At 41.1% G+C, this 25,110-nt stretch overlaps 1 protein-coding gene across 1 annotated transcript in view; it reads left to right on the top strand.

Moving 5' to 3' along the window:
* LOC135916009 (uncharacterized) overlaps positions 1-25,110 on the top strand; it is a 30,478-nt gene that overhangs the window by 1,822 nt on the left and 3,546 nt on the right. The window contains exons 3-9 of the mRNA XM_065449208.2: positions 3,853-3,950; positions 8,242-8,318; positions 11,728-11,879; positions 18,546-18,724; positions 18,814-18,866; positions 21,714-21,811; positions 24,205-24,281. Of these exons, the coding sequence (XP_065305280.2) occupies positions 11,812-11,879; positions 18,546-18,724; positions 18,814-18,866; positions 21,714-21,743 (330 nt within the window). The 5' untranslated portion in view covers positions 3,853-3,950; positions 8,242-8,318; positions 11,728-11,811 and the 3' untranslated portion in view covers positions 21,744-21,811; positions 24,205-24,281. The remainder of the gene's footprint in view (positions 1-3,852; positions 3,951-8,241; positions 8,319-11,727; positions 11,880-18,545; positions 18,725-18,813; positions 18,867-21,713; positions 21,812-24,204; positions 24,282-25,110) is intronic.

The raw sequence follows: 25,110 nt of genomic DNA, 5'->3' as shown, positions 1-25,110 counted from the left end.
TAACGGGAGCAGAGGCTAAAGGCTACATAGTCTGACAAAAGGCCTATGCTCCTGTTACAGTTCTGCACGCAGGCCAATGAACATAACACAATGTTGCACCTGCAATCACTTCAAGAAAAAGTTATCCTTCAGCAGAAGAAAAAAGAGAGAGAGAAAAAAAAATGAGACAACTAGCTGTGGCATTAGTCATGGTACATTATCAACATTGACACAATTAAGTTAATACAGACTTGCACATAATGTGAAATGAAGCAAACACATTTGTATTAAACAGTGCAAAATGACAAAGTGTGACAAGACAAACACAATTCAGACACTTCATTATTTATGCAAACTGAATATCGTTGGTGCCACTGTTATGCCTGCAATAAGTGACCAACACACCCAAGAACTTGTTTTAGTGAAGTATATTTCTTCTACAGTGCGCCCTTCTTTCTGAGTTAACCCGTAAAGCAGCAATTGTCCATGTCTGTCAGTGTTGCTTTCTTTTGTGTGTGCTTTTTGATGCTGCTGTTATTCCTTCATTATCGTGACCTGTCAGGATGGAATTGACCATGGTACCAGAATGTTTATGATCAGAATTTATGATGTAAGCTATTTAGCAATGTTGGTACTTGGTATTCTATGGGTTGCTTACCATAATTTGTCCTCAGTGGTAGTTCTTTTTTTTTTGCATTAGTGCTGACATGTTGCACTTCGTACCTGCTGAAGTAGTCTGCAGACATCCATGCTTGTTTTGCATAGCCCACTGTAAAAGCTTGAAATAATACAGTTGTGTTAGTTTTAGCATTGAATATTCTTCAAAAAGAGGTTAGTATTGAAGTCCCTGATAAGGCCATGATATTGTCCGAATACTTGTAGAACTTTTTCCTGCAGAATTAGTAGTTTTTGATAATTAGTTTGTGTGGTCGTACCCCACGCCAAAATACAGTATGTTACTCTAGAATAGAACAGAGCATAATATAATGCATTTTCTAACCATATTGGTATGACTGGAATGACTTTGTATAAGCACCCAACAATCCTACCAAGTTCTGTTGTTAGTTTCTTTACATGTGCATTACACATCAGGCCTTCAGTAAAGAAACTCCTAAGAACTTCTGGCTTTTTACCTGCTCTGTCAGCCCTCACAAAATAGTTGTTTTGTATTTACGTGGCTTATTCATTGGAGCAAATATTGTGTATTTTGTTTTACTAACATTTCGTTGTAATTTACTTGAATGAAGCCAAACTGCCAGCTTGTTTAGGTAATTATTCACCTGGCGCTCAAGTTCCCGAATGAATGTATCGCTGAAAAAAATATTAGTGTCATCTGCATATATTATTAGCTTGGGAAAATATTATATGTCACAGAGATTATTTATGCAAATTATGAACAAGCAGAGGGCTGAGTATTAATCTCTGCAGTACTCCTCTGGTTATAGTTGCATAAGCCGATGCACTGTTATTTATGCTAATGCTAATGTATTGATAGCAGTTCGTTAGGTAGTCTTTCATTAGCTTTCATCAGCTCCACATACACCATACTTGCTATGTTTGTACATGAAGACTTCATGACAAACCGAATCAAATTCCATCCTAGAATCTATAAACAAACCCAGTTTGCAGAGGCTATGTTCAATGTTTTTGATTAGTTCATGTGTAATATTCAAGAGGGCTGCTTCACTACATATTTTTGTGGAAGCCATACTACACCTCACTGATCACATTCTACACTTGATAAAGAATCTGTACAACTGAGCGTTTATTGCATTCTGAAATGCGTTCGATAAAAGTGGAAGGAAGGAGATTGGTTTTTAGTAAGCGAATTGTCATTTATCACCTCCTTTGAAAAACACAGCATACACTCACTATTTTGAGCGGTCTGAGAAAACACCAGGTTCAAACATTCTATTAAATATTTAAACGATGATTGGGGCTATAATATTGGCTATGTATTTTAGAGTAGTTGTCTTAACCTTGTCGAAACCAGCCACTACTTTATTAATAAAACTTCTTGGGCAAATTTGTTAATAAGCATTGAAGCCATGGTAGCATAATTGAACATGGACAACGAAGAGGACAGGTGACCACGGGCGCTAACTCACATTTGGTTTATTGGGTCGACCCCAGAAAAACAGGAAATTGTCTATACGATTTCGTATTTATGATTTCTAATTTTTCTTGGTTCGACCCAATAAACCACTTGTGAGTTAGCGCCCATGGTGTCCTGTCCCCTTCATTGTCCATGTCCCTTTGCGCTACAATGACTTCAATACACTACATTATTTTTGATCTGGTATATTAATTGCATGACTTCCTCCGATGTCACAGGTGTAAACGCTACAGAGTTTGTAAGGCTGATTTCATTTAATATAGAATAAGGCATTGTATTAACTTTTGTATTCTGCACTGGTCACAAAATATTGTTAATCTTAGTGCCTGCTTCTCTGTCCGACAGGATGCCTGCACTGGAATCTCACCATAGTATGAATTTATTCATATTCATATTCAATTTATTCATAAGAAGTCTTCATATTTAATTTGCTGCTACTCTTGCTTATATCCACCAATTGAGCATACTTAGTGAAACTGCAGCACCTGTAACATTAAGACATATTCTAATGGTTTTCCCAGAGATTGCAAAAACATGTATTTTCCTAGTATAATTTCAAGCCTGTTTGCCACAGTGCAATCAGCCACAGTGTATGGCCTCCTCAAGTACAGACCCCCTATGAAATCATGGTCATCGACGCCACGTGCCGTGCATACAATTTCAGCTGCCTTTTTATAGCTTTTGAATAATAAAGTATGTTCTATAAAGTAATCTTTTCGGCAATTTTCCTAACTTCGAAGTCACTGAAATGTTGCAAATATTACTGTCATGTTGCCCCAAAAGAAGTCGCTTGGTACATGTACTAAAGTAAACATTAATCGCTGGACAGACCAAAAAGTCGTCAAACCTAGCAACAAGGTTTCCAAAATAACACTGAGCATGCCTTGTCATAATCTATGTAAATATACCCAGGCACATACAGCTCACAATAGATTTCATTGTTTGCTTTTCATTCTGTGACCTGCGAGATCGGCACATTTAATATATATTGTTATATATTGCTGCACAAGTTTAGCAAAAGCATTATATATGGGCAAATTTCTTACATTTATGGATGCCCATAATAACCATGCATGCCTTGTTTTTCACTCAATAAATGTGCTCATTCACCTCTTAGTATATATTTACAGGCCTCATGTGCAACTTTCCTCCTTCTAGGCATGCTGTCTCATTTCACGACAATATGTACTTGCATTATTAACGTACATTTGGAATTACTGCCAGAACTTAACGTAATAATGGTGGAAAAGTTTGCAACTGCTCTCCTTTTGACTACTTCTTGGGTATAGCTTGATAAGATGGCTGCTGTTGGCTCGGTAAACGACATCTGGCAATTCTCCATCATCATTTAATTTCGTTACCTTGAGATTCAGTCCCCAAGAGAATGCGGCTGCCGAGGCTGGGAATAAAACCTGTAACCTCGTGCTCTGCAGGCTAATGCCATGCCACTGAGCCATCATTGTTGTTCACTTAGTAGGTGCATTCATATATGTATGATGGGACGCAACTTTTGCAGTTGGAAGTACAAGTGGCATTGCCTTGTAAGTGCATCACAGACCAACTTCTTACAAAGCTGTCAATCCTGCAAATGTTCGCCAAGTGAACTACGTGCCTCCTGCTGTTTCAAAACGAGCACCCCTGTTCGAAAACTTGCCACGTTGCTCACCGCCTCATGCTTAGTCTGATGTTTCATGAATACATGGTTCTCTGTTGTTTGTAATGACATTTCTCTGTTTATTTTTATTTCATTTTCTCAGTGGGGGATGAGGATACAGCCCTCGCTTCGAGGAACTGAAGAAGCAGATCCTTGCGAAGCTGCCAAATGCCACTGTGACTGGCACCGTAGGACGCAAAAGTAAGTGGATTCTGTCTACCATTGCGACAGTGAAGTGAGCTTGCTTCATATGAAGTGGCCTGTTTATAGGAGTGTGCACAGCTTCCTACAAAGATTACTAGGGAGAATCTGGCATTGCGATTGTTCAGCTACCATGGGGATGGTGGTTAGTGGATGGATTTGCCTAATCCTCATTCTTGTGGCGTTGTTCATTATGGCTTCTCGTTTTAAATCTCCAAGATAACGTTCGTCTCTAAGTGCATGAAGGCAACAAGTTTCTGTGTACATGCATAATTACTACAAGTGGTTGCGTTTATAATGTAACATCTTGTGGAAAATAATCAGTTTACAGAGTCACAAGGCTGTTTGAAGTCAAAAGGACGTAATTTAGGCAGATCAATGTGTGCTACTCATCAATCCTGTGCTGGCTGAACCTTCATACTTGCAGCTCCCATTGACAGTAGCACCTGAGTCTAGGAATTTTTTTTGGAAAATCTGCAGGACTTCGAGGGATCAACCACCTTTTCGATTAACCTAGAGATTCCAAGTGTTTCATGTCCTTGTCTGTCTAGAACAGCTGACGGGTATGTTTTGCTGCAGGCATCACAAGTTTCAAGCTAAAGTGATAAAGTTATATAAATTGATACAGCAGTAGATAAAGATAGATAAAGTGGTGTATAGAACAGAACTTGTTGGAATTGAATTACATATAAAGATGAAGGCACGTAACTTAGAATATGACGTGAACAAATGAACAAGATCAGCACTGTTACTGTGAAAATAACAGTGCCAGCTCTCATAATATGACATGTCCAATTCATAATTCGGAAATTCCAGCCAAGCACTGATAATAAAGAGGGTAATTAAGTTGCAGTTCAGCATGAAAGAAAAGGCAGTTTGGCTGTTGTATTATTCTCTGGAACTACTCACTGATACTATAGCTTCTTGCACAGTTGCATCAGAGCTATGTGTGAGAATGTGGCACTCTGTTATTAGCATCAGTGGTTTTTGACGACACCATGTTGTGGAAATCTTCAATTCCAGGCATGCTCTGGTACCTTTCCATGGGGGTTTACTGATATGTCGTCGGTGTGCAACAGAATGAAGTTCGTGGCCAACTATCACCTGCTTAAATAGTGCTCGAATCCATGGCAGATGAAAAAAAGTGCTGACTGAAAATACAACTTGATAAGCTTTGCTAACAGTACATGCCTAGGTGCATTAATGTTTTAATGTTGTGTTCTAAATATGCTGTTTTATGGTTAGTTTTCTTTTGTCCTCCAAAGTTAATGCGATAGTTGGCAAACTTTCATGTGTTAATTACTGTGTCCAGGTTTTTGTGTGTGTTTGTGTGTCCCGTTCAAGCTGTTAGAATTGTGACTCCTTTAGTAACAATTTACTTTGGAACTAAATCATCTCTTAGCATAGAACAAACATCGGCAGATTTTTAGGTGGGTAATCTGATATTTGAGATTGCTATGTTGACCTATAATGTAGGTTTAATGACACTATTTGTTTCTTATGTATAAAGCATTACATAACACAGCTTAGGTGACGCATTATGTGGCTGCTTAAACAGCAAGGCATGTTTTCCAGTGCTGTTGGATAGAATATAGAGTACAAATGGATATTGCAAATAACACTTGTGTCTGCTTCTGCTGTTTATGACATGTCATACTGTGCTTGTGAACATATCTCACAGTTCTAGAATATGGCATGCCGTTCAGCTATAGCAGCATTATGTGCTCTGTCACATTTTGCTGCTTGGCCTCAACATGAACACTTGACTATGATAGTAAAATATCTGAGGACATGATCGTCCTCTGAGTGAACAGACATTACTAGAGCACCATCCCCACCGATCATCAGCTCAGAAGGCAGTGAAGGCGCTATCGTGCTTTCTCAGTATGTCTGGTTTGCTAGAGCGGCTTTAACTAAAGTGCTGTCCGCACATGTATCTACCCCTTCTCTCTTCCTTCTCTCTCTTCCTTCTCTCTCTACCCCTTCACCCTTCCCCCAGCAAAGGGTAGCCAACCAGACCCTTGACTGCCTTGACTGCTTAACATCCCTGCCTTCCTATATTCCTCTCTCTTGTCTTTGGGTGCGGCTTCATGGTAATAATGAAACACACTTCCATTATGCAGCACTTGAAGGCAATATGTGTGTATAACATTCCCTCACTTCGCACTGTGCTTACATTTCTTGAAATTTTGTCTATATATAATCTGTGGCACTTTTTTGTTCATGTGGCCATGGTTATATGGAATCTTCTTGTTATGTTCGCTTGTCATGGCATTTGTATACACAGTGCACACATGTTTGCAAGGGGCTAAACGTTGTATGCAAAGTACCATTGCTAGCTAGCATTTTTCACTCTAATGCTAGCAACAAAAGCAGGCTCAGGTGGACGCAGTAAGAACATAATCAGTAACCTGCGTCATTACTTTAGAACATATTGCAGGATATTATCACATAGTCCAGGATATTAGCACATATTTAAGCTTGCTTGCGTTTTTGTTATTGTGTATACTGTTTGGACTGCACAAGCAGCACGTTTGAAGAACTGAAGGCAAATGAAAGTGAAACGTAGACAGGGTGCTAGTTCAGCATGTAGGCTTGTTATTGTCAAAGATTTTACTTTGCATTCAGGAAAGGCTAAATTGTAAATAAATTTTATTTTTGTATTTTGCTTGTCTGCAAAGAGATTACACGTAAACATTCTTTCTAGAGTCAATATTTATTAAAGAACTGATGACAAATTTATCTTTGCTCGTCCTTTTTTTTTCCTTGAAGCTTACCAGTCAGAGTGTGAAATCCGATAATCGTGACGTGGAAAACATGGTGGAAAATTTATCAGATTTTTCTAACTACAGTTGCAATGATGTTAATGATCTTACACTGGGAACATGCTGGAAAGAATCGGTGATAGGTGAAAGTGACAAAATTTCTACACAAGCATTTGTGGTATTTTGTATCTTATAGGAAGACTAGGGAACTGTAGGTATTCACTGACAAACTTGCATGCATACGAAAGCACTCTTGTGCGAGGGATGCCATGGCTTACCATGGCAGTACTGCTTCTTAGCCTGAACTTGTTTTTACATAATAAAGTGCATAAATAAAGCACAAACGCCTATGCACAGTTAAACCTCGACATAATGAACTCAGTAAATTCTGCAATTTGCTTCGTTCATCGAAATTTTAATTTTGCTATATTGCTATATTGTATACGACATTTTATGCAAAATAAGTAATTGCTGATGGATTTTTCATGCACGAAAGGGGTTGGTTACCTCTAAAAAAGGGTGCGCGGGCTGCGTATCTGCTCAGTCATGACTGTGCTAGAAAAGGAAATGTGCGTCAGCCTGCCTACCCCCTCTCCACTCTCGCGCACACTTGATCATGTTAGCTCGCTCCCCTGCCCTTTTTCCCTTGCTTGTGCAGGCAGACGGTGTTCATCAGCATGGCATAGTGTCTTTTGTGACATTCCGTGCCAATTTAAAATTATAATTACTACTTAAACCATGAACATCATGAACATGAACAGCATGCTCGATTATATCGCTATATATCATGATCTCTTCATTTCCATCAAAACTTCATGACACATTCTGGGTGGTTGTCAGTTCCTTTAAATGTGATATCTACATTTTCTACTTGTATATACTACATGTAGTTGTTCTTGTTCTGGCAGTTTGTATTACCCCATGACCATCAGGTGTTGTGTACACAATTGTGCAAGCCAAGAAGAGCTGATATGCTGGTGAAAATAACATTTAAAGCATGCTGCATATATCTCAAGTCATTTCTGATCAGAAGTGTGCTGCAAGTTTGAGTAATGTCTGTGAAACATTATTGTAAAACAAGTTGGTAGAGTAGCTGGGTGTTTGCTCTTATTGTCAGTATGTCGTCATGTAGTGAGTATGCTTTTGTTGTTCTGCACAATATTTTACATTAGTCAGACTTTTCAAATAACTGGATCGGTGCTTTCTATGTACGCCAGGCATGATATAGTTGATGTTCCTGTAGAGAGTTCTCACAAAGAGTGCACATTCTGCAAACTTGACAAAACTCACTAAAGAAATGTAAGCTTTTAATCCATTCGGCAGCTGTACGCTTTTCATGATTCTGAAGATAATAGAAATATGATGAAATTGAATTTTTAGTGGACAAAATTAATTGGTGCCTGAAGGGGGTAAACATGATTGTTATTGACCTTGCCTTTGAGACAGCACTTTTTTTGCTGGTGCATGGAGCCATTTGAGTTCTGCTATATTGTTAGACTGTGCCGATTTCTTATCCTCTCTTGCAGCATCCTTCGAAGTGGAAATCAATGGGGTCCAGGTATTCTCTAAGCTCCAAAAGGGTGCCTTTCCTGACTTTGGAGAGGTAAGCTGACGCCACTTACAAGTCTATTTTGTCAGCTGTAACTTATATAACAAGCACTCATTCAACACTTGCTCAGCCACAATTTATCAGGTAAATGTTCTTGTAGATAATTAAACTTGTTTTATTGGTGTTATTCTCTGCTGCTTATCCTCACGGTCTTAATTAATCTGATGTTCAATGATACATGTTCAGTAGAAGCAGTTGCGGTTACAGATGCTGCTTCTGAGAAAAGCATCATGTACCCTTTTTCCAAGCTGATGCACACCTTCACACTTAACATTATGCTCACGTGCATTCATGTGTTTCTGCTCCAGTACTTGAGAAACATTCTGGTACATGCATGTGTTTCTGTTGGTTAACATTGCTGTGCCTAGCTTAGTGTGACAAAATCGTGTTGCTGTAGGGTGGCGATAGAGCTTTCTATAAGTGTTGTTTTATGCTTGCACATTTGTTTACTTGCAGATTTTATAGCTATTTGCATTGAGTGTTATATTGCATGTGTGCACACGAAAATGTGTGCAAGTGTTCCTGAAGTTAACCTGTGGTGTTTTCTGGTTTGTCCCGATTTACTGTCTGTTACAATCATTTTGCTTCTGGTTAGGCTGTCACTAACCTTGCAGTGTCATATACATATTTTCTCAATCATGCAGAGGTTCATATGTGAAATTGTGCCACTATGCCATTGTGTTTCTGCTATGTGAACCCACAGTCACATAATTTAAGGCGCAACTGCTGCAAAAAGATAAACAAGGTTATTGTTGGCAGTTTAGCATTTAACCACATTTTAAGAGACTTAGACCAGTCTCTGCAATACCTACTTGGTTCCTACACTGTATAATTTTTTTTTCTAAATGTAACTTTCTTTAAAAGGCTCCTCGCCAGGCTCCTTTGCAAATTTTTTTTCATATATATATACTGGAAAATGCCATCTGGGAGTGCTTACAACTTACAACTACAGCTCTGGCTGGGAGCGGAGCTTTCTTGAGAGGGAGGATGGGTTTCATTCATTTGGTTTCAGATTTCAGCTGTTTCCTTGGCATGCGGTGCTGTAGTGAAGGCTTTGCATTGATTGTTATGAGAGTATAAAAAGAGAAAATTTTGTTATCATATCATTCTTATGCTCTTATAGCATTGTTGTCATCGGGCAGCTTTTGTCATTCCCATTGCCTTGTTTTCATGTCATTGTCGTAATGACATTATCAAGGCAATGCCCCAAGTGAAAAAATGAGCTCGGCCATCTTGATCACGCAGAGCTTGGTTTTTCCAAATAGCCAGCCCATCTGGCGACCACTGGGCCAGTGTCATGACCGGCGGTTAAATAATCCTGGCCACGTTCAGCCCACACACACGTGCCGATGACTTCCCCATGATGGTAGCAGTGTGGCTTGTCTGCGGCGAGTGTTCTTTCACCAGTATTCACAATTCGTTTTTCACTTTTTCATTTTTTTTGTCACATATACCACTTGCTTTTCCTTCTTCTACTATATTTAACTATCCTGCCACAAGTACCAGCATATTCTGCTTCTTCAACTGGATTACCTTAACTTGTGGACATTATGAATAAATTGCCACTGCAGAAGCACTTAATCTTAAAAAATATGCTAATTATACCATTGATTAACCACTTCAGGGCATGCTTCATCAACTGGGTTGCCTCAACTTCCAGTCATTGCATTCTGGATAAGTTGCGAGTGCAGAAGCATTTATATGAAACATTCGTGGTAATTATTTTTTAATTAACCGTTTTAATGCACACGTAATGGTGGAATTCTAGCCTGTCAACATGCAGGGTGTATTCAATCGGAACCAATTTTGTAACTAGCACCAATTTTGAGGTATACGAAGTCAAAGTCAGCAAAATGAGTTCGTGTCCTAATTACATCCCTCGAGCATTGCATATATTCGCATTGTAGCAAGAAAATAACTATGGCACCATGGCAACTTTGCCACACACTTTGATGTATATATTGAAACAGTAACAGCAGGAAAAAAGTTGGTGCCGGCTGGCAAGGGCATCCTAAATGATCAGCTAGCAGTGTACGTCAGGCCAGTGTGAAGCCGACGTTTCTGGCCAGCCAAACTTTTATGCTCAGCATTATGCAGCCCTATGCATCCGAGCCAGCATCCATGGCTTAGCCAGCACCAATGAGGTCAGCAATGTAGGTTAGCCTTTTTATGGCCCAAACTCTCTATGTCGACATGATCGGTTCTCAGTGATCTGCCGAGCATCACCCTATGCTCGGGATTTGGCCAATTTTGCTTGGGGCCATCATTGTCATCTTGTTGTCATTGTGCAGACATAGCTAAAGTGACTCCTTTCAGTCTGGTGGAAATCGTGGGGATTGTGAAAATCTGGAGACAGGGATTCTTGGTGGAACACTAGCTGACATTGTTCTTGGTATGTGCTTAGTAAGAGTTGCATAAATCCACAGGGACTAGTCAATTTCGCTAGATACTTTCAGTAAGACGAAAAAATAGATGGTTTATCTGGAGAATAGACATCAATGAGTATGGGTGCGCTCTTGACAGCAGACACTGTAAAATTAGAACAATGCATGCTGAAACATAGAAGTTAAAGGCTTGCTGCAACAATATTTTACTTTGACTTAACTGGTTATAAATGAGTACAAGTATACACGAAGCAATATTGGCAATGCTACAGGGGTGGTACTTGTCCAATTTGCTTATTAACAGCCTTTCAATAGCACCTAAGCAAATGATGTGTGCATGTGATGGCTTGCAGATGTGACACAAATCCTAACATGTTACCTTAGAGATCTCCAGCTCGCTGTAGGCGCTGCCTAACCACGGAGGTCATTCTTGGCCATGCGTCACCCGCCCTGGTTGCTCAGTGGCTATGGTGTTGGGTTGCTGAGCACGAGGTTGCGGGATCGAATCCCGGCCACGGTGGCCGCATTTTGATGGGGGCGAAATGCGAAAACACCCATGTACTTAGATTTAGGCGCACATTAAAGAAACCTAGGTGGTCGAAATTTCCGGAGTCCTCCACTACGGTGTGCCTCATAATCAGAAAGTGGTTTTGGCACGTAAAACCCCGTAATTTAATTTTTTTTGGCCATGAGTCATTTGCAGCAAGGAATAATGTAGTTTTTCTTTCTTCTTTCTATTTTAAGCTTCTGTATCGAAAATGTCTACTTTACATACATTTAAAACGTCACATTTTGCACAGAAGCTGCACTGTATCTACAGTATCTGAGTCTAAACTTTTTATGCATTTGAAAATTTCATTGCAGTTTGCCTTTATGGCTCACCTATCTCTCAAAACAGTGGCTCTACAGTTTTTCAAGTTCAGCTGTGTCCAGTGTGTGCCTAGCCACAGATACTTTCATCTGTGGATGAACTTAGCAGGGATGCATACACACACTGCTATTTTTGCTCTGTTGATCAGGTTGTTGCTCGAGCTGTGGACGCCAGCCAAGGGAAACCTGTGCAGGCTGTAACCGGTGTGCAGAAGTAGTTCAGAGGATAGCCCATGGCTCGAAGATCCCTGTCGGAGCCTTCCAGACATGTGTCGACTAAACTCGTTCGTGCCTGTGGCCCGTGAGTGCCTGATGGTTCATGCATGCTGCATGCATTCTGCCTACCACATTCTACCAAGTGTGCTGCTTCCTAACTTCCAGTTGCACTTCTCCTTGGCCAGCTGGTGGTACAGTGGTACATCATGAAAAACTCGCAAAAAGCAAGAACAGATGTTTTTGGTACCGAAACTAAAAAGAAAGTCTGCTAGCTAGTACCGCTTAAATTTCCAGAAATGACACAAGCCGCGGATGTTGAGATCAGTTGTGGATGGCTCTTGGGTGTGGTCTCCAAGATGCCATGAACATGCAAGTATGACCAAGGTTGGGTGGCGCATGCAGTGTGCCAAAAATCTGAGAGGCCACATTCGGAGATCTGCGTCATATCTGTTAAGTTAGATGACCATGTCATTTTCTAGGGTAGTATTTAGAAGCTAATAATAAAACAGACTAGTATATTAAGTTAAAAGCCTTAGATTGCTCCTGGGACGAAAATGTGACCATCTGATGTTACTAGACATTGACCCTCTGGCGTTATGGCACTAAAATTCAACGGCACCAAAATTGAATGTCGAACCGTCAACCTTTGGTGGGACTCAGATCCACGACCATTACGGCGAAGTAAATTAAGAGACAGTTGATCAAGATCGAGTGAATTCAGGCATTCGAGCCATGATCTTTGGTGGAAGTCGAATCTGTGAACTTTGATGTTAACTAAGGTGACATTAATTAAGACGGCTAATTAAGGTGGACTTAAAGCACCCAAACCCACAAGCTTTGGTGCTAATAGGAAGTAACAATGCATTATTAGGATGAAAATGTTAAATAATGTAATGAATGTCTTGTGAGCGTGCAGGCTATCGCCTTTATCCCCACCCCCCCACCTCCTGCCCCTTTTTGAGCTTCCTGTGTTAATATGTGGCTTGCTCATCCCCTTGGTTTCTCTGTTCAGAAATGAACAGAGAAACCTATTCATGATTGGACTACTCATGAGGACTACTCAGAGAGTTTCTGCCATCTGTTTTAGGTTTACAGCACATTTTTAATGCGTTAGCATTAGAGAAGTGTCAAAGTAGAAAAAAGTGTGTTTGTGAGATGAGAGAAGCCAGTCACGGGGTACAGAGAGAGAGGTAATAAGAGATTTTAGAAGAGCATGTATGTGGTGTGTGTTTGTGTATACACACACACACACGTACGTATGCACGCACGCACGTGCGCACGCACACACACACACGCACGCACACACACAAACATACACAGATCTATTGTGCTACTGTCTACTCTAGACCACCGTCAGTTGCAATTAACCTCTGAAGAGGCAGGACATGGGATGTGTCGAGCGAGCTCCTGAACAACACTTTGCAATGTGGTGAACATGGTTTAAGTCATGGTTCCGGGGCCTCAATGGGAGGTAATGCTAATGCATTTCTGTCGCATTTACTACTAAATCACCACATAAACTTTTTTTTTACCCAGACGCAGCAGCACTGTCGTGGAAGCATGCCCATCAAAATGAAACTACCTAGGTAGGAGATAGAAAAGTGAAGATAGGAATGTGAGGATCATACTAAGAGTGCATTTTCCATTATATGTGTCATTTTTTCCCTTTTGAATAACCGAAAATAAACCGTTTTTATTATATTCAAGAAAAAATACCCGGCACTGAAAGGGTCAAGTGATCCGATTGGGCCTGAAGTCAGCATTTATTTTACTGAATGCTTTATTAAAAGCTGACGTGAACCTTTCTTCAAACCAACCACATTATCTGTTGGAATATGCCACAGGAGTGATATCCTATCCTTATTTATTTTTTCTTCATTCATGAACAATAGAGACAGCATGATCACATGGCCTGTGTAGTTCACTTTGGAGGAGACTGAAGTGGGCATCACTAGGAATCTGCTATGGTCAGGCAGTTGGCTTCTTTTTTTTTTTTCTTGCATGAAACTTCCTCCACCTTATGGATTTATGCAAGAAGCATTTGAGTAAGCCATATAATCTATAAGCGATTCTCTAATAGTGTAGCTGTGCTCGATTAATAGCCGCACCCAGCACCAAATCGGCTCACCAATGTGTCAATGGTTTGGGATGCAATGTGATTGCAACCTCCACTTTCTGTGGTGTAACAAAGCTGTACTGCACTTGGCCTGTGTTTTGAATGGGTCGCATTTAAATGTAATGCCATAATTATTTGTTGCACTTTTGAGGAATTGAGACTTTATACTGTAGTAAAGGGTTGATGGCTATCTATTAAAAGAAAGAACAGATTTTTTCCTAACTTCTTCAAAGATGTATCCTGGATGCATGACAGGTCAGGAATCATTCGGTCTTCCATGTTTGTGCACACCTTTTTTTTTTTTTGTATCAGTAAACCGTGGCCTTTTACAGCAATGCACAGTTGCCAGCAGCAAGACTTCTTGCTGGGCTAACCTTCTTGTCCTTTACTTTTTCTTTTGTCTCCCTCTCTTGATTCTTCGGTGTTAGTTTGCCCAATCAGTAATTCTGACCAAACTTTACTTTTTCAGGTTGTTCACCGTCCCTTCGCACTTGCTCTGCCAGTTGGCCATGCAGTTGGCCTAACTGAACAATAGCTGAAGGCCTTGGAATGCGTATGAATGATGGCTTGACCCCAAATCTTGAAAAGGGTCTTGCTTGAAGAACCAGCGTATTCCTGCCTGCTGCTACTTGCTCTGTGAAAGCCATTCATGTGTGGACTTCGTACAAGTAAATGAATTTAAAAAAAAATTGTGTATCTTTTCCAACACTTTCTAAGTCTGTGAAATAACAAGAGCCAAATTCATAGGAACTTGCTTGACAATACATCTCAATCAATCAAAGAAAGCCATTGGGATTCCCAATTGGACAAATCAGTTTTTCTAACACATTTGGGACCCAATTGGTCCATCAGTTGGACTCGTTAATAGCAGTGTGAACAAAAGAAAAAGTAGAAAGCCCCTAGGTGGGACTTCACCTTGATAGTAGACGGATATACTTGAAAACTCCTTTCAAGAGCGCTTACTCATGCATGGACACGTACATCATGGCAATTCTCTGCAGTGACATACCCACCATTCACCACCTCATTACAAGACGTGGTGAATGCACACTATGTATGTAAGCAAAATTTACTTGACCAAGTGGACCAACGCTTCAAGAGAAATGGATAAACTTTCAAACAGATTTTTAATTTCACAAAAAGCTAAATGCTTCCTCCATCGATAACACCGAAATACAAAGATTTTTCATTTAGAGATGCATTATAATTATGCAATTATTATTAACTATTTCGTTGTTTCACGGTATGTCTCATTCAGCAACTTCCAATTAGGTCCATTCGGGACTATTTTGTATATCAATTAAGCCCTGATGATGTCCAGTTGGAACCAAGTGGACCTCCAAAGGTGTTCAATTTGTACAAAACTGTTTTACACTGAATGTATTTTTGTACACCCTCTCCTGCTTAGACTTCTTTTCTGCAGTATTGTATAAGTTAAAATTAAAGCACTTGGAGCACCAACAGCACAAGCTTTTTCAGCAGTTTGCAAGGACAATGTAGAAAGTGTAATTGGTACTCGTAGGGAATCTTTTCATTTGCTCTGGTCCCTGGTACCCCAAGAGCAATTCTGAGGCCTTTTCTCAGCAGTATGTAAGACGTTTTATTGCATCTGAGATAGTGAGATAAAAGGCAGCTGGTAGAGTGCTTGGTTGACAAGGGCAATGTGCAATGGATCTACAATGGATGTTGGATGGCTTCCCCTATGTGCACCAGTGATTCTTCAAATCATGTTGAGGTGTGGTTGAAATTATGAAATGCAGGAGGATTAGAAGTCTGCTTCACATGGACATATGGAACAGAGTTCTTTTGCAGGATAAGTGAAAAATAATTGTGGATTATTACAGTGTTGCACTTGAACAATGCAACAAGTAAATTCGAGAGATAATTTGTGCTAGCCCTCTGAAAAATTAGCCCTGTATGTAGCTCTGCTAAAATGCAAATCAGCTCACTGCTGAATTATTTTTCATGCATGTAACTGTCGCAACGAAGAAGACAGGATGGAAACATTATAGGTACTTGCAAGTGAGATGTCAAATTGCATGTAGTTTCTCATTTACATAGAACTTTTTAAAGTTGACTTGTGCCTTAACAGGTGCGACCTAGTAATTAAACCACATATCACTTATCAATAAGATTGAAATCTCTCAGACAAAAATGATGTCCTGTATATGTAAGGGATGTCCCATTTGTGCTTTGTGCCATGTGGTGCATAGAGAAGGTGTTCTCTTTGACTTACCATTCTGGATGTCTAATTCACATCTACATTGTGTGAAGCATGAATGTGCGTTAGATGTCTGTGACAGTAGCACAGATTGCAGTGAGTACTGCAGTTTGATATTATTGGAAATATATATTTTTTAAGTATGATTAAACCGTGATGTGAGAATGCTTTATTCATTCCTCGTCCCTTCGGCGTGCAGGCGCTAGATGGGTGAGTAGCCGCAACAATCTGTAAGCTAAATCATAAAAATTAACAAACTTTTCCAGAGGTGATTTTAAAGCCCATCTTGCAATAGCATACTGCAGATGGGTGCTGCAGGAAGCATCAGTATATGGCACTACAGCTTCGTGCAAGTAACGGAACATGAATTTAGCATCACCACACCACCACTTTTCACAGTGATGGTAAGTCGCCTATTGCCCACACATTAAAGAAGGCAAGCAGGTCATTCTTCTGCTAATGGCAAGTTCTCAAGCATTTTGTTTATCAGGCTTTGGCGTACACTGTCGACACAAGGTGTCCATGGCAATGGGCACTTCATCATTGTGAAGAGTGTGTCCACGATGAATGGTGCTGTTCCAAGGCTGCTGACTGTGCACAATATTTATGACGTTGTAGAAACACTCATTGTTGCATAGATGATGGTCCTTTGCATCCTCTATAGCTTATTGACCTGTTGACAAACCATACTTCATCAGTTACAGATTGTCTTTAAGGTTGGGTCCTCCCTTGTTGTACTGTCCTCCTTGTGCACATGTTATGTTGCTTTAATTCTGACATGGGGAAATGTTCAGGCAATTTGACTGTGGTAGTTACAACCTCCTTGCTTGTTGGTGGATCTTGAAACATAACGCCAGACGCGGACTCAAGATACCAGATCTGATAACAACCAACACTGGATACACTACCATGAAAGGCCAAGGTATTGGTTAAGATTTGAAAGTTGCATCTACTCATGGTCTGGCACTGTTTAACTTGAAATTCAAATGTCGACAGTGTGCCTTTTTGATTTTTTGAATAGTTTCTTGTCATTCATTTATTGTGCTCACACAAACAAATTATTTCCTGCCGTTACGACTGTGATTTTTGCTTATGTAGCACTGTGACAATTTCAAAGCAAAAGCACATGCTCCAGCTAGGCCCACATAAATTGTAATACATTACTGGCCTAAGTTCATGACTTAGTGAAACATCAGTTGTGAGAAATGGTGTTAATGTCAGAAAAATCTAAGTCCATTGTTCTAACTTGATAACAGTGTACAAACTACAAGTTAAAAATTATGAGTGACGCACTTGCTACTTTTCTGCTGGAGGATCATGGGTGCAGCACCCTGCTATTTTTAGCAGCAACAGCTGCGTTGCCCAAACAAGGTCATAAGCGGCACACACATGCCACATTCAAAAGGTAACAACAAGTGACGCTCTCGCAATATGCTGCTAAAGAAAGTGGGGCGTGTGATCGAGCGGCGGGTCGATACATAAACGAACTGCCGCTTTTGTGCGCCAGCTGCATACACGCATGAAGCTTGCTGTTAGAAAATTTCATTGAGTGCAGGCGAAGTATCCATTTTCAAAATCATTCTTCAATTTCTTTTGGTTGCAGCAAATTTCAAATAAACTGATTTCTTTGCTCCACAGCAGTTTGATTATCGGGAGCAATGCATGTAATGCCTGTCACATATCCGAGTAAAAAAAAGAAGCCATTAGGATTTTCAATTGGACCAGATGGCTTTTTTGAACATAATTAGGCCCATTGACCACCAAATGGGATAGAGAAAAGAAAAATATATAGATGCACAACTGGGTCATACAACATAATTAAAACTCTATCAGTTCAAAAAGCGAAATTATATTCATGCGTTGAATGCATAATGGCTGCTCACTTCAGTGGAATATATCCCCCGTTCACTATTTCCCAATTTAACTATTGTGATATATATCTGTCTGGTGCAAGCAAAATTTAGGTGACTGAATTGGTGCCGTGGTTAAAGAAAAGTAGGTCATGATTTATGGCAGATTTTTAACTAATTCAGAGAACGCTAAATGCTTCGTTCCAATGAATACATCGAACTGCAACAATAATTTATTTGGGGTACGTCTCGCATATTACATTTTTATATGCTATTGTTATGAACTACTTTGTTGATCTTGTTTTACGGCCGGGTTACTCATAGTGACTTACTTACTTACTTACTCATAGCCCCACCAAAACCAATCTTAAAACTGGAGCCAATTTTTGTACGCACCGTTATTTTTCTAGGAGGTGGGGGGGGGGGGGGAGGGGGTAAATCACGTGTATGCGAGATGCACCAAATTTCTGCAAAGTGGAGCCTGCACGTCCTGACTCCCTCTTGTTCCGTATGCATATGGAATGCCTGGCGATGAACGTCGAATGCTGCCGGTTGCCAAAACAGTCATCGCCCTTGGAAGCTTCAAAGCCAGAGCAACATGCCAGGAAAAGGGAGAGGAGGACGCACCTCCGCTGCCTCCGCACCGGCCAGGCCGGGCAGGCTGCATTCCGCCGCCTGCGTAAAAGCTGTCCGCAGCTGCCGCTACCGCGCATTCTCGCTTTGGTGTGAGTTGGACGGATCAGGTGAGGATTGTAGCACTTCTTACCCATTCGCTAATGCGCGTTAAAAGGAGTACGTTGTAAGAAGATACCACTTGCACTTTCCTCGACAGGTTCTAACCGGCATGGCAGGACAGACGCCAGTGAAAGTGCACGTCGAGTACTGGTGAGTCGCGGCTGCCTCCGCATTTTCGGTCGACCACTGTCTGCGGTTATGTCGGCACTGAATGTCTTTTTAAAATCCTGATTTCAACTGAAGGGTGCTACCAGAAAAATAGGTGCAGACGTCGAGAAACAGCTACTGAAAGTTTATGCCATACTCGCAGCTAGGCGTCACGTGTTGTGATATACAAATTTTAGCGACGCATGCTGTGATATAAAGTTGCCCTTTGTGCCCTTTATTCCCTTTGACGTTGCTACTAATCGTTTATGTTGGTCGGAATTAATTTTCGAGGATAACGCTGATGCCACAGCTTTGCCAAGGTCCCCGCGATATATGTAGGCTGACAGGATCGAGCACCTCGAACGCTACAAGACGCGGACGCAGTCCATTCGTGGAGAAACGCACATTGCAGACGTAGAAAGGTCACCTTGCATATACAGGGAGTATTGCCTACGGAGGTTGACTTAGCGTGGTCTGGCGATGCAGTGCCTGTGCGCCACTTTGCATGACTGCGCGTGCGAATCGCATTTGTTTGTTGATGGCTCGGTTGTTTCGGTACGCGCCGCGTGGCCTTGTCCGATATTTTTAGAGGCCATGGTGCGTCGTGGCAGAACCGCCTTGTCGCCTGTTCAGCACGGTACAAATTAACCTGTGTATGAGAATTCACGCTGTGTTGAGGAAGTGCACGCATAGTACTTCATGCGTAATTGTACACTGCCTTTCTTGTTTCTTCTGAATTTTCCTGTGAGTGGGATAAGCTTTGTCACTGAATAAAACATGCCATATTGGTGGCTAAATGTCGTCTTTGCACTCGTGCTAAATCTTGTAGGCAGTACATTTTGTTGCAAACGTGTACATACAATGAACTAATTACAACGGTTGTAGTTAAAAATTTCAGTATTGCCTTATCTTTGACATTTTTTGACACTGCAGTCATGAACCCATTTTTTCATCCTTTCTTGAAATTTCTGATGCGTAAGTAAAAAAAAAAATTGAAGGGTCCAAATAAACAGCTTTTGCGACACTCGGCCTCGGAAATTCGTCCTGTAGGTTTATATGCGAATATTTCATTCAGATGAATGGTTCGTACATTCTGTGAACATGAAATACTGTGTAGGCCTGGCATGATTGGTGTAGAATTGTGGTAGACCTTGACTGTGACATACATGAAGCACACTGTGCCATATAAATGCTCTTTTGGGGGGAGAAAAGGTGTGGGGAGAAAAACAGAGATAGGATGTGGAGAGGAAGGAGGGTGTTATGGTGTGGTTGGCGAGAGCTGCACAGTGTATGGTTTCTGTGCAACTTGTATGTGCATCATTGCAAGCAGAGGGCGAGGGTACTGCAGTGTAGCCAGGATCACTGCTGTTGGGACCACTGGTGTATTTAAACCGGAGAGTAGCAGTTGCAGGGTGTTGATGATATTGCACAGCATGGCCCTGATGACAGAACCTGATGGGGATGTCTCGACGCACAGTTGCTTGTGCTGGCGTTCCGAGGTCCGTGTCTGCAATTGGAAACCTGGCCATGCATTAAAATCTGGGCTTGTGTTGCTCACTTGACGCTTAAGTGAGACTCGTCTGTGGCATGAAAAGGGTTAAACATACTGACCAATATGGGCTTTTGTCTGTAGCATGAGTCTCAAACCTGTGGTCTCTGTGACGTACCTGAGCTTTCGCTTGTTGCAAGTTTCTTGTAAGTCTTTCGTGGGTGGAATACAAAAATGCTCATGCCCCGAGCATTTGCTGGATGTTGAAAGAACCGCACTTGGCCAAACCGATGCCCCCCACTAAGGCATCTCTGGGATGTCAAATTGCCAATTTGTCGGTTTTGATTTACACTTCCTCATGACCAAATCGCCACAATGCAGCCTCCAGATAGCTTTGTGCATGGCCTGGCATCTGATAAGTTTCAGTTCAGACCTTAATTGCCACCTACAAACAGGCCTTGACTTGATACCCTTCCACAACCCCATTTAGTGAAAAGAAGCACTGTTCCTTAACTAAGATTGTCACTGCCCTCCAGTAATGCTCTTCAATAGCTATGTCTTTCCTTGACCAGTTAAGTGTTCCTCGCCCCTCAAAATGACCGAACTCTCCCTATATTAAAACTAACCATGGTATCCCAGTGGCTGTGGCGTTGTACTGTTGAACTCAACGTTACGGCTTCAATCCAGGTTGCAGCGGCGACATTACCATGGAGGCGAAATGCAAGAAAGCTCGTACTTCGATTCAGGTGCACGTTAAAAACCACAGGTGGCCAAAAGTAATCCGGAGCTCCCACTACAACAAGCCTCATAATTGGATCGCCTTGGAATTTCATTAATTTTATATATCTCTGTATAAAGGCAAACAAATGTGATAAAAGAAGCAACAGGATGAGCATCGAAGTCATTAAAGTTGTACCCCATTTAGTGAAAAGAAGCACTGCTCCTTAACTAAGATTGTCACTGCCCTCCAGTAATGCTCTTCAATAGGTTCCGAGCTGTGATCTTGTAATCGAACACTACAGCATTTCGTTCAACGCATTCAGGTTAAGAGTTGCTCCTGATGCAACTTTTTATCTCCGTAACAGTCTTAAGAGTTGCTTAAGCACAGTGACTAGTTAGTCGAGAGGAGGTGCTGCCGTCTGCCTTGATGGAGGCGAGGTAAAACATTGATTTGATTGATGTACGATTGTGAATTTGATGACAGGTCTATAGTTGTTGAACAAAATGCAGCCATACAACAGAATCAACAAAGGATTGCGAAGGAACAAAATGAAAAGGGTGAACTGGAGTTCCAATTATGGAACTCATTTGTACAGCATTTACAAAGTTGATCATATGTCTTCCTTTTCTTGTTTTTCTAGTGGTGGATGAGGCTACGCTCCTCGCTATGAGGCTCTGAAAAAGCAGATCCTCACACATGTGCCCAGTGCCAATGTGACAGGCAATACAGGACGTTCTAGTGAGTGGATTGCTGTTTTCTTCTTCTGCTTATTGCATGCTTTCCGGGGCTGGCTTGCAGAACAACTCCTTGGCAGCCCAAGTTTGATTGCAGTCACCACTGCTGTAGCCCTGAAGTGAACAGCAAGCACACCTAACAAAACAAAACAAAAAAAACCAGCATAGCTACGACCTGCAATGGTGGAGACAAACCTGACCGTATTGCCATGTGGCTTTGTTTTACATTGTGCCACTGTACGTTTTCACCAGATTATCATTTGAGTTATCGCTTCGCACAAGGTGCACCTGCTGTATCGGATGCTGCACTTCACAAATATTGTCATATAAGTTCTATAGCTAAAGAGACATTTCTAATCAGATCAAGCTTGCATTGAGGAGTGTCGTACATTCTTAAATTTGAAACATTAGAATTTGAGCAGCTTGAGTTGGAGGTCGGGAGTGCTCAATGACTATAGGACCTCTTGAACCTCACCAGTTGAGATCTGTTTGACGGTGGTGTCCATTACACAACAAAGCGTCACCTCCACCAGTTGCCACTTTGCAGTGGTTCTCAAGAACCACACACTGCCGCATTTTTATTTTCTTTAGATCACATGCTGCAACTGTGCGATGCAGTGCAGGCAGTAGCACCTTCAAGTACCCCTTTTTTTGTACCAACCATCAACAACTGGAATTCGCTGCCCTCCGATTGTGTACAAACCTCAACATCAAATGCCTTCGATTCTTTGGTTATGAACATCTGGCTCTCTCCTGCTAGAATGGTGAAGAACCGTCCACAGTATTTCTTACATCAATGAACAAAAAAATAATATATTTTCAATTCATCAGAAATCACTTGTCACATCTTTACAGCACCAGTCTAAAAAAATCTGCCATACTGTCATTTGTATCGTACCATGGTGTTCCACTTGGGTCTGTCATAAAATGATAACTAAATGATTAAGAGAAAAAAAAATCCAGCTGTGCCTCAATATTCAACCAGGTTCACTGCGTGCCAGCTGAATGTACTAGTACAGAAATACATCAACTTGAAGTGTGCCGCATAAAACTGCAAGAAGACATGTCATACCAGTACGTTGGATGCCCCCTGTTACACAGAATGGAAAACATTTAAACTGACATAAAGAAGACTGTGATGCACTTCCTATCTGTGCAGTGAATTGCTTACATGCACGCTGCCTATGTCTTTCCTCGACCAGTTAAGTGTTCCTTGCCCCTCAAAATGACCGAACTCTCCCTATATTAAAACTAACCATGGTATCCCAGTGGCTGTGGTGTTGTACTGTTGAACTCAGCGTTACGGCTTCAATCCAGGTTGCAGCGGCGACATTACCATGGAGGCGAAATGCAAGAAAGCTCGTACTTCGATTCAGGTGCACGTTAAAAACCACAGGTAGCCAAAAGTAATCCGGAGTCCCCCACTACAACAAGCCTCATAATTGGATCGCCTTGGAATTTCATTAATTTTATATATCTCTGTATAAAGGCAAACAAATGTGATAAAAGAAGCAACAGGATGAGCATCCAAGTCATTAAAGTTGTACCTGCCACTCCGAATGTACTACAGATTGTATGAGCTTGATACTTTCTTTCACTTGAGCAATTTAATTGTCTGTGGCAAAATGTTTCCATCTAGGACACCTTTTATGTGAGGATGACATGGTATTTGGAATGTTGGTGCTTTGTGCTTTTATATTGCATTTTGTGTCTCATTCACATTTCAGTAAAAGCATGCTAAAAGAAAGAGAGACTCTATTAAAACTGGGTGGATTTGCTACTCCTAGTGTGTTACTCCAGACCAAAATGATGACAAATAAGTTTGTATGCTCAGTGCATGTCATAGATAAGCAACATACAAGCTAACTAAATTGCTATGTCACTGAGATAAGTGTTTCTCAAAAAGGGTGAAAGTGCCTTTTCTTGCATGGCACACAGACAGTAATATAACGGTCTTATGTCTGCTCAAAGGCATCTTTCAACAAAGTGTGACTGTCGTTTTAGCGTGTGCCCTTTAACTCTGTTAATTAAGCCAAATTATTTGATATCAATGATCTGTGGACTTGCGTCTAGTTAGTGGGATTCAGTGCGCTTCTCGATAACACAAAAAATATGTTAAAGAAATGTAGTGTGAAACAAAATAAAGATGCACAGTACAAGTGGACGTAATCCTGATATGTTGAACTCTCCGTGAATGAATAAGCTAGCTAAGCAAAACAACTGGTGACTACCAACATTTGGATAAACTTAATATTGTTATAGCGCAGAATTTAGCCTGAACCAACGCTTTGTTCTGTTACATTTGGATAAAATTTTGCTTTTGTTCTTACTCGCCATAAATTCACAAGTTCTAGTGTTCAACAGATCATGCTCACTGCCTCTCATTGGTTTGCACAGGGTCCTTTGAAGTCAAGATCAATGACGTGTTGGTCTTCTCCAAGCTCGACAAGGGCTCCTTCCCTGACTTTGGAGAGGTAGGTTCACAACATATTTGTTGATCTCAAAACATGAAAACATGCATATTATTATTAAAGGGACACTAAAGGCAAATATTAAGTTGACGAGAACTGTTTAAATACTATTCCAGAAACTTTGCAACGCTTTTGACCAAGAAAAAGACTTAGTTTACGAGAAAATTCCACCTAAAGGGTCCGAACGTCTTTTTCAAAATTCGTATCTCCCCCGCCCAACCATTGGAGTAGTGACGTTGCATACGCCATTGCCACTGTTTGCTGCCGGCGGTGAGTAAAACCCCGCCCAACAGACGGCGCCCGAGCCAAGACAGAGTGGTGGATTCGCCTCTACAGCTGCGTTTTGGTCAAGTGGAGTAAACTGTTTGGGCATTCTGCGACATCACATGCACGTTGAATTCTCTGCTACTTGGAGTTTGTGAGAGTTTCGCGAGCCAGCAAAACCAGTGCAGCATTACGCGATAACGAAGCTTGTGTAATGCGAAAACGTGGGTGATGCGGAGTCGAGCGAAAATGAAACCTTTCGACCACCTGCATCATTGTCAAGGGTAATTTCAATGAGTTCTCGTTTCTAAAAAATGAAATAGAACTGGACAAGTAGCATTTTATTTCATATTACAATACAACACAAGGATGACTTTTGCAATGGATGGTTGAGTACTAGTGACAGAATTTAACTGAGGAATGCTTTCGTCATTGGGCAAGTGCTTGAATGTCCTGGGGGAGTCTCTAACCATGTCCTACATTTACCTCAATTTCTCTATTGTTAAGGCTCTGTTTGCAATAATATTGACGCCTTAGAGATTCTTGAGCACCAATCTATCACTTCAGC

The sequence above is a fragment of the Dermacentor albipictus genome, chromosome 4 (genome assembly GCF_038994185.2).
Source record: "Dermacentor albipictus isolate Rhodes 1998 colony chromosome 4, USDA_Dalb.pri_finalv2, whole genome shotgun sequence".
Classification (NCBI taxonomy): domain Eukaryota; kingdom Metazoa; phylum Arthropoda; class Arachnida; order Ixodida; family Ixodidae; genus Dermacentor; species Dermacentor albipictus.
This window is presented reverse-complemented; position numbering and strand designations above follow the sequence as displayed.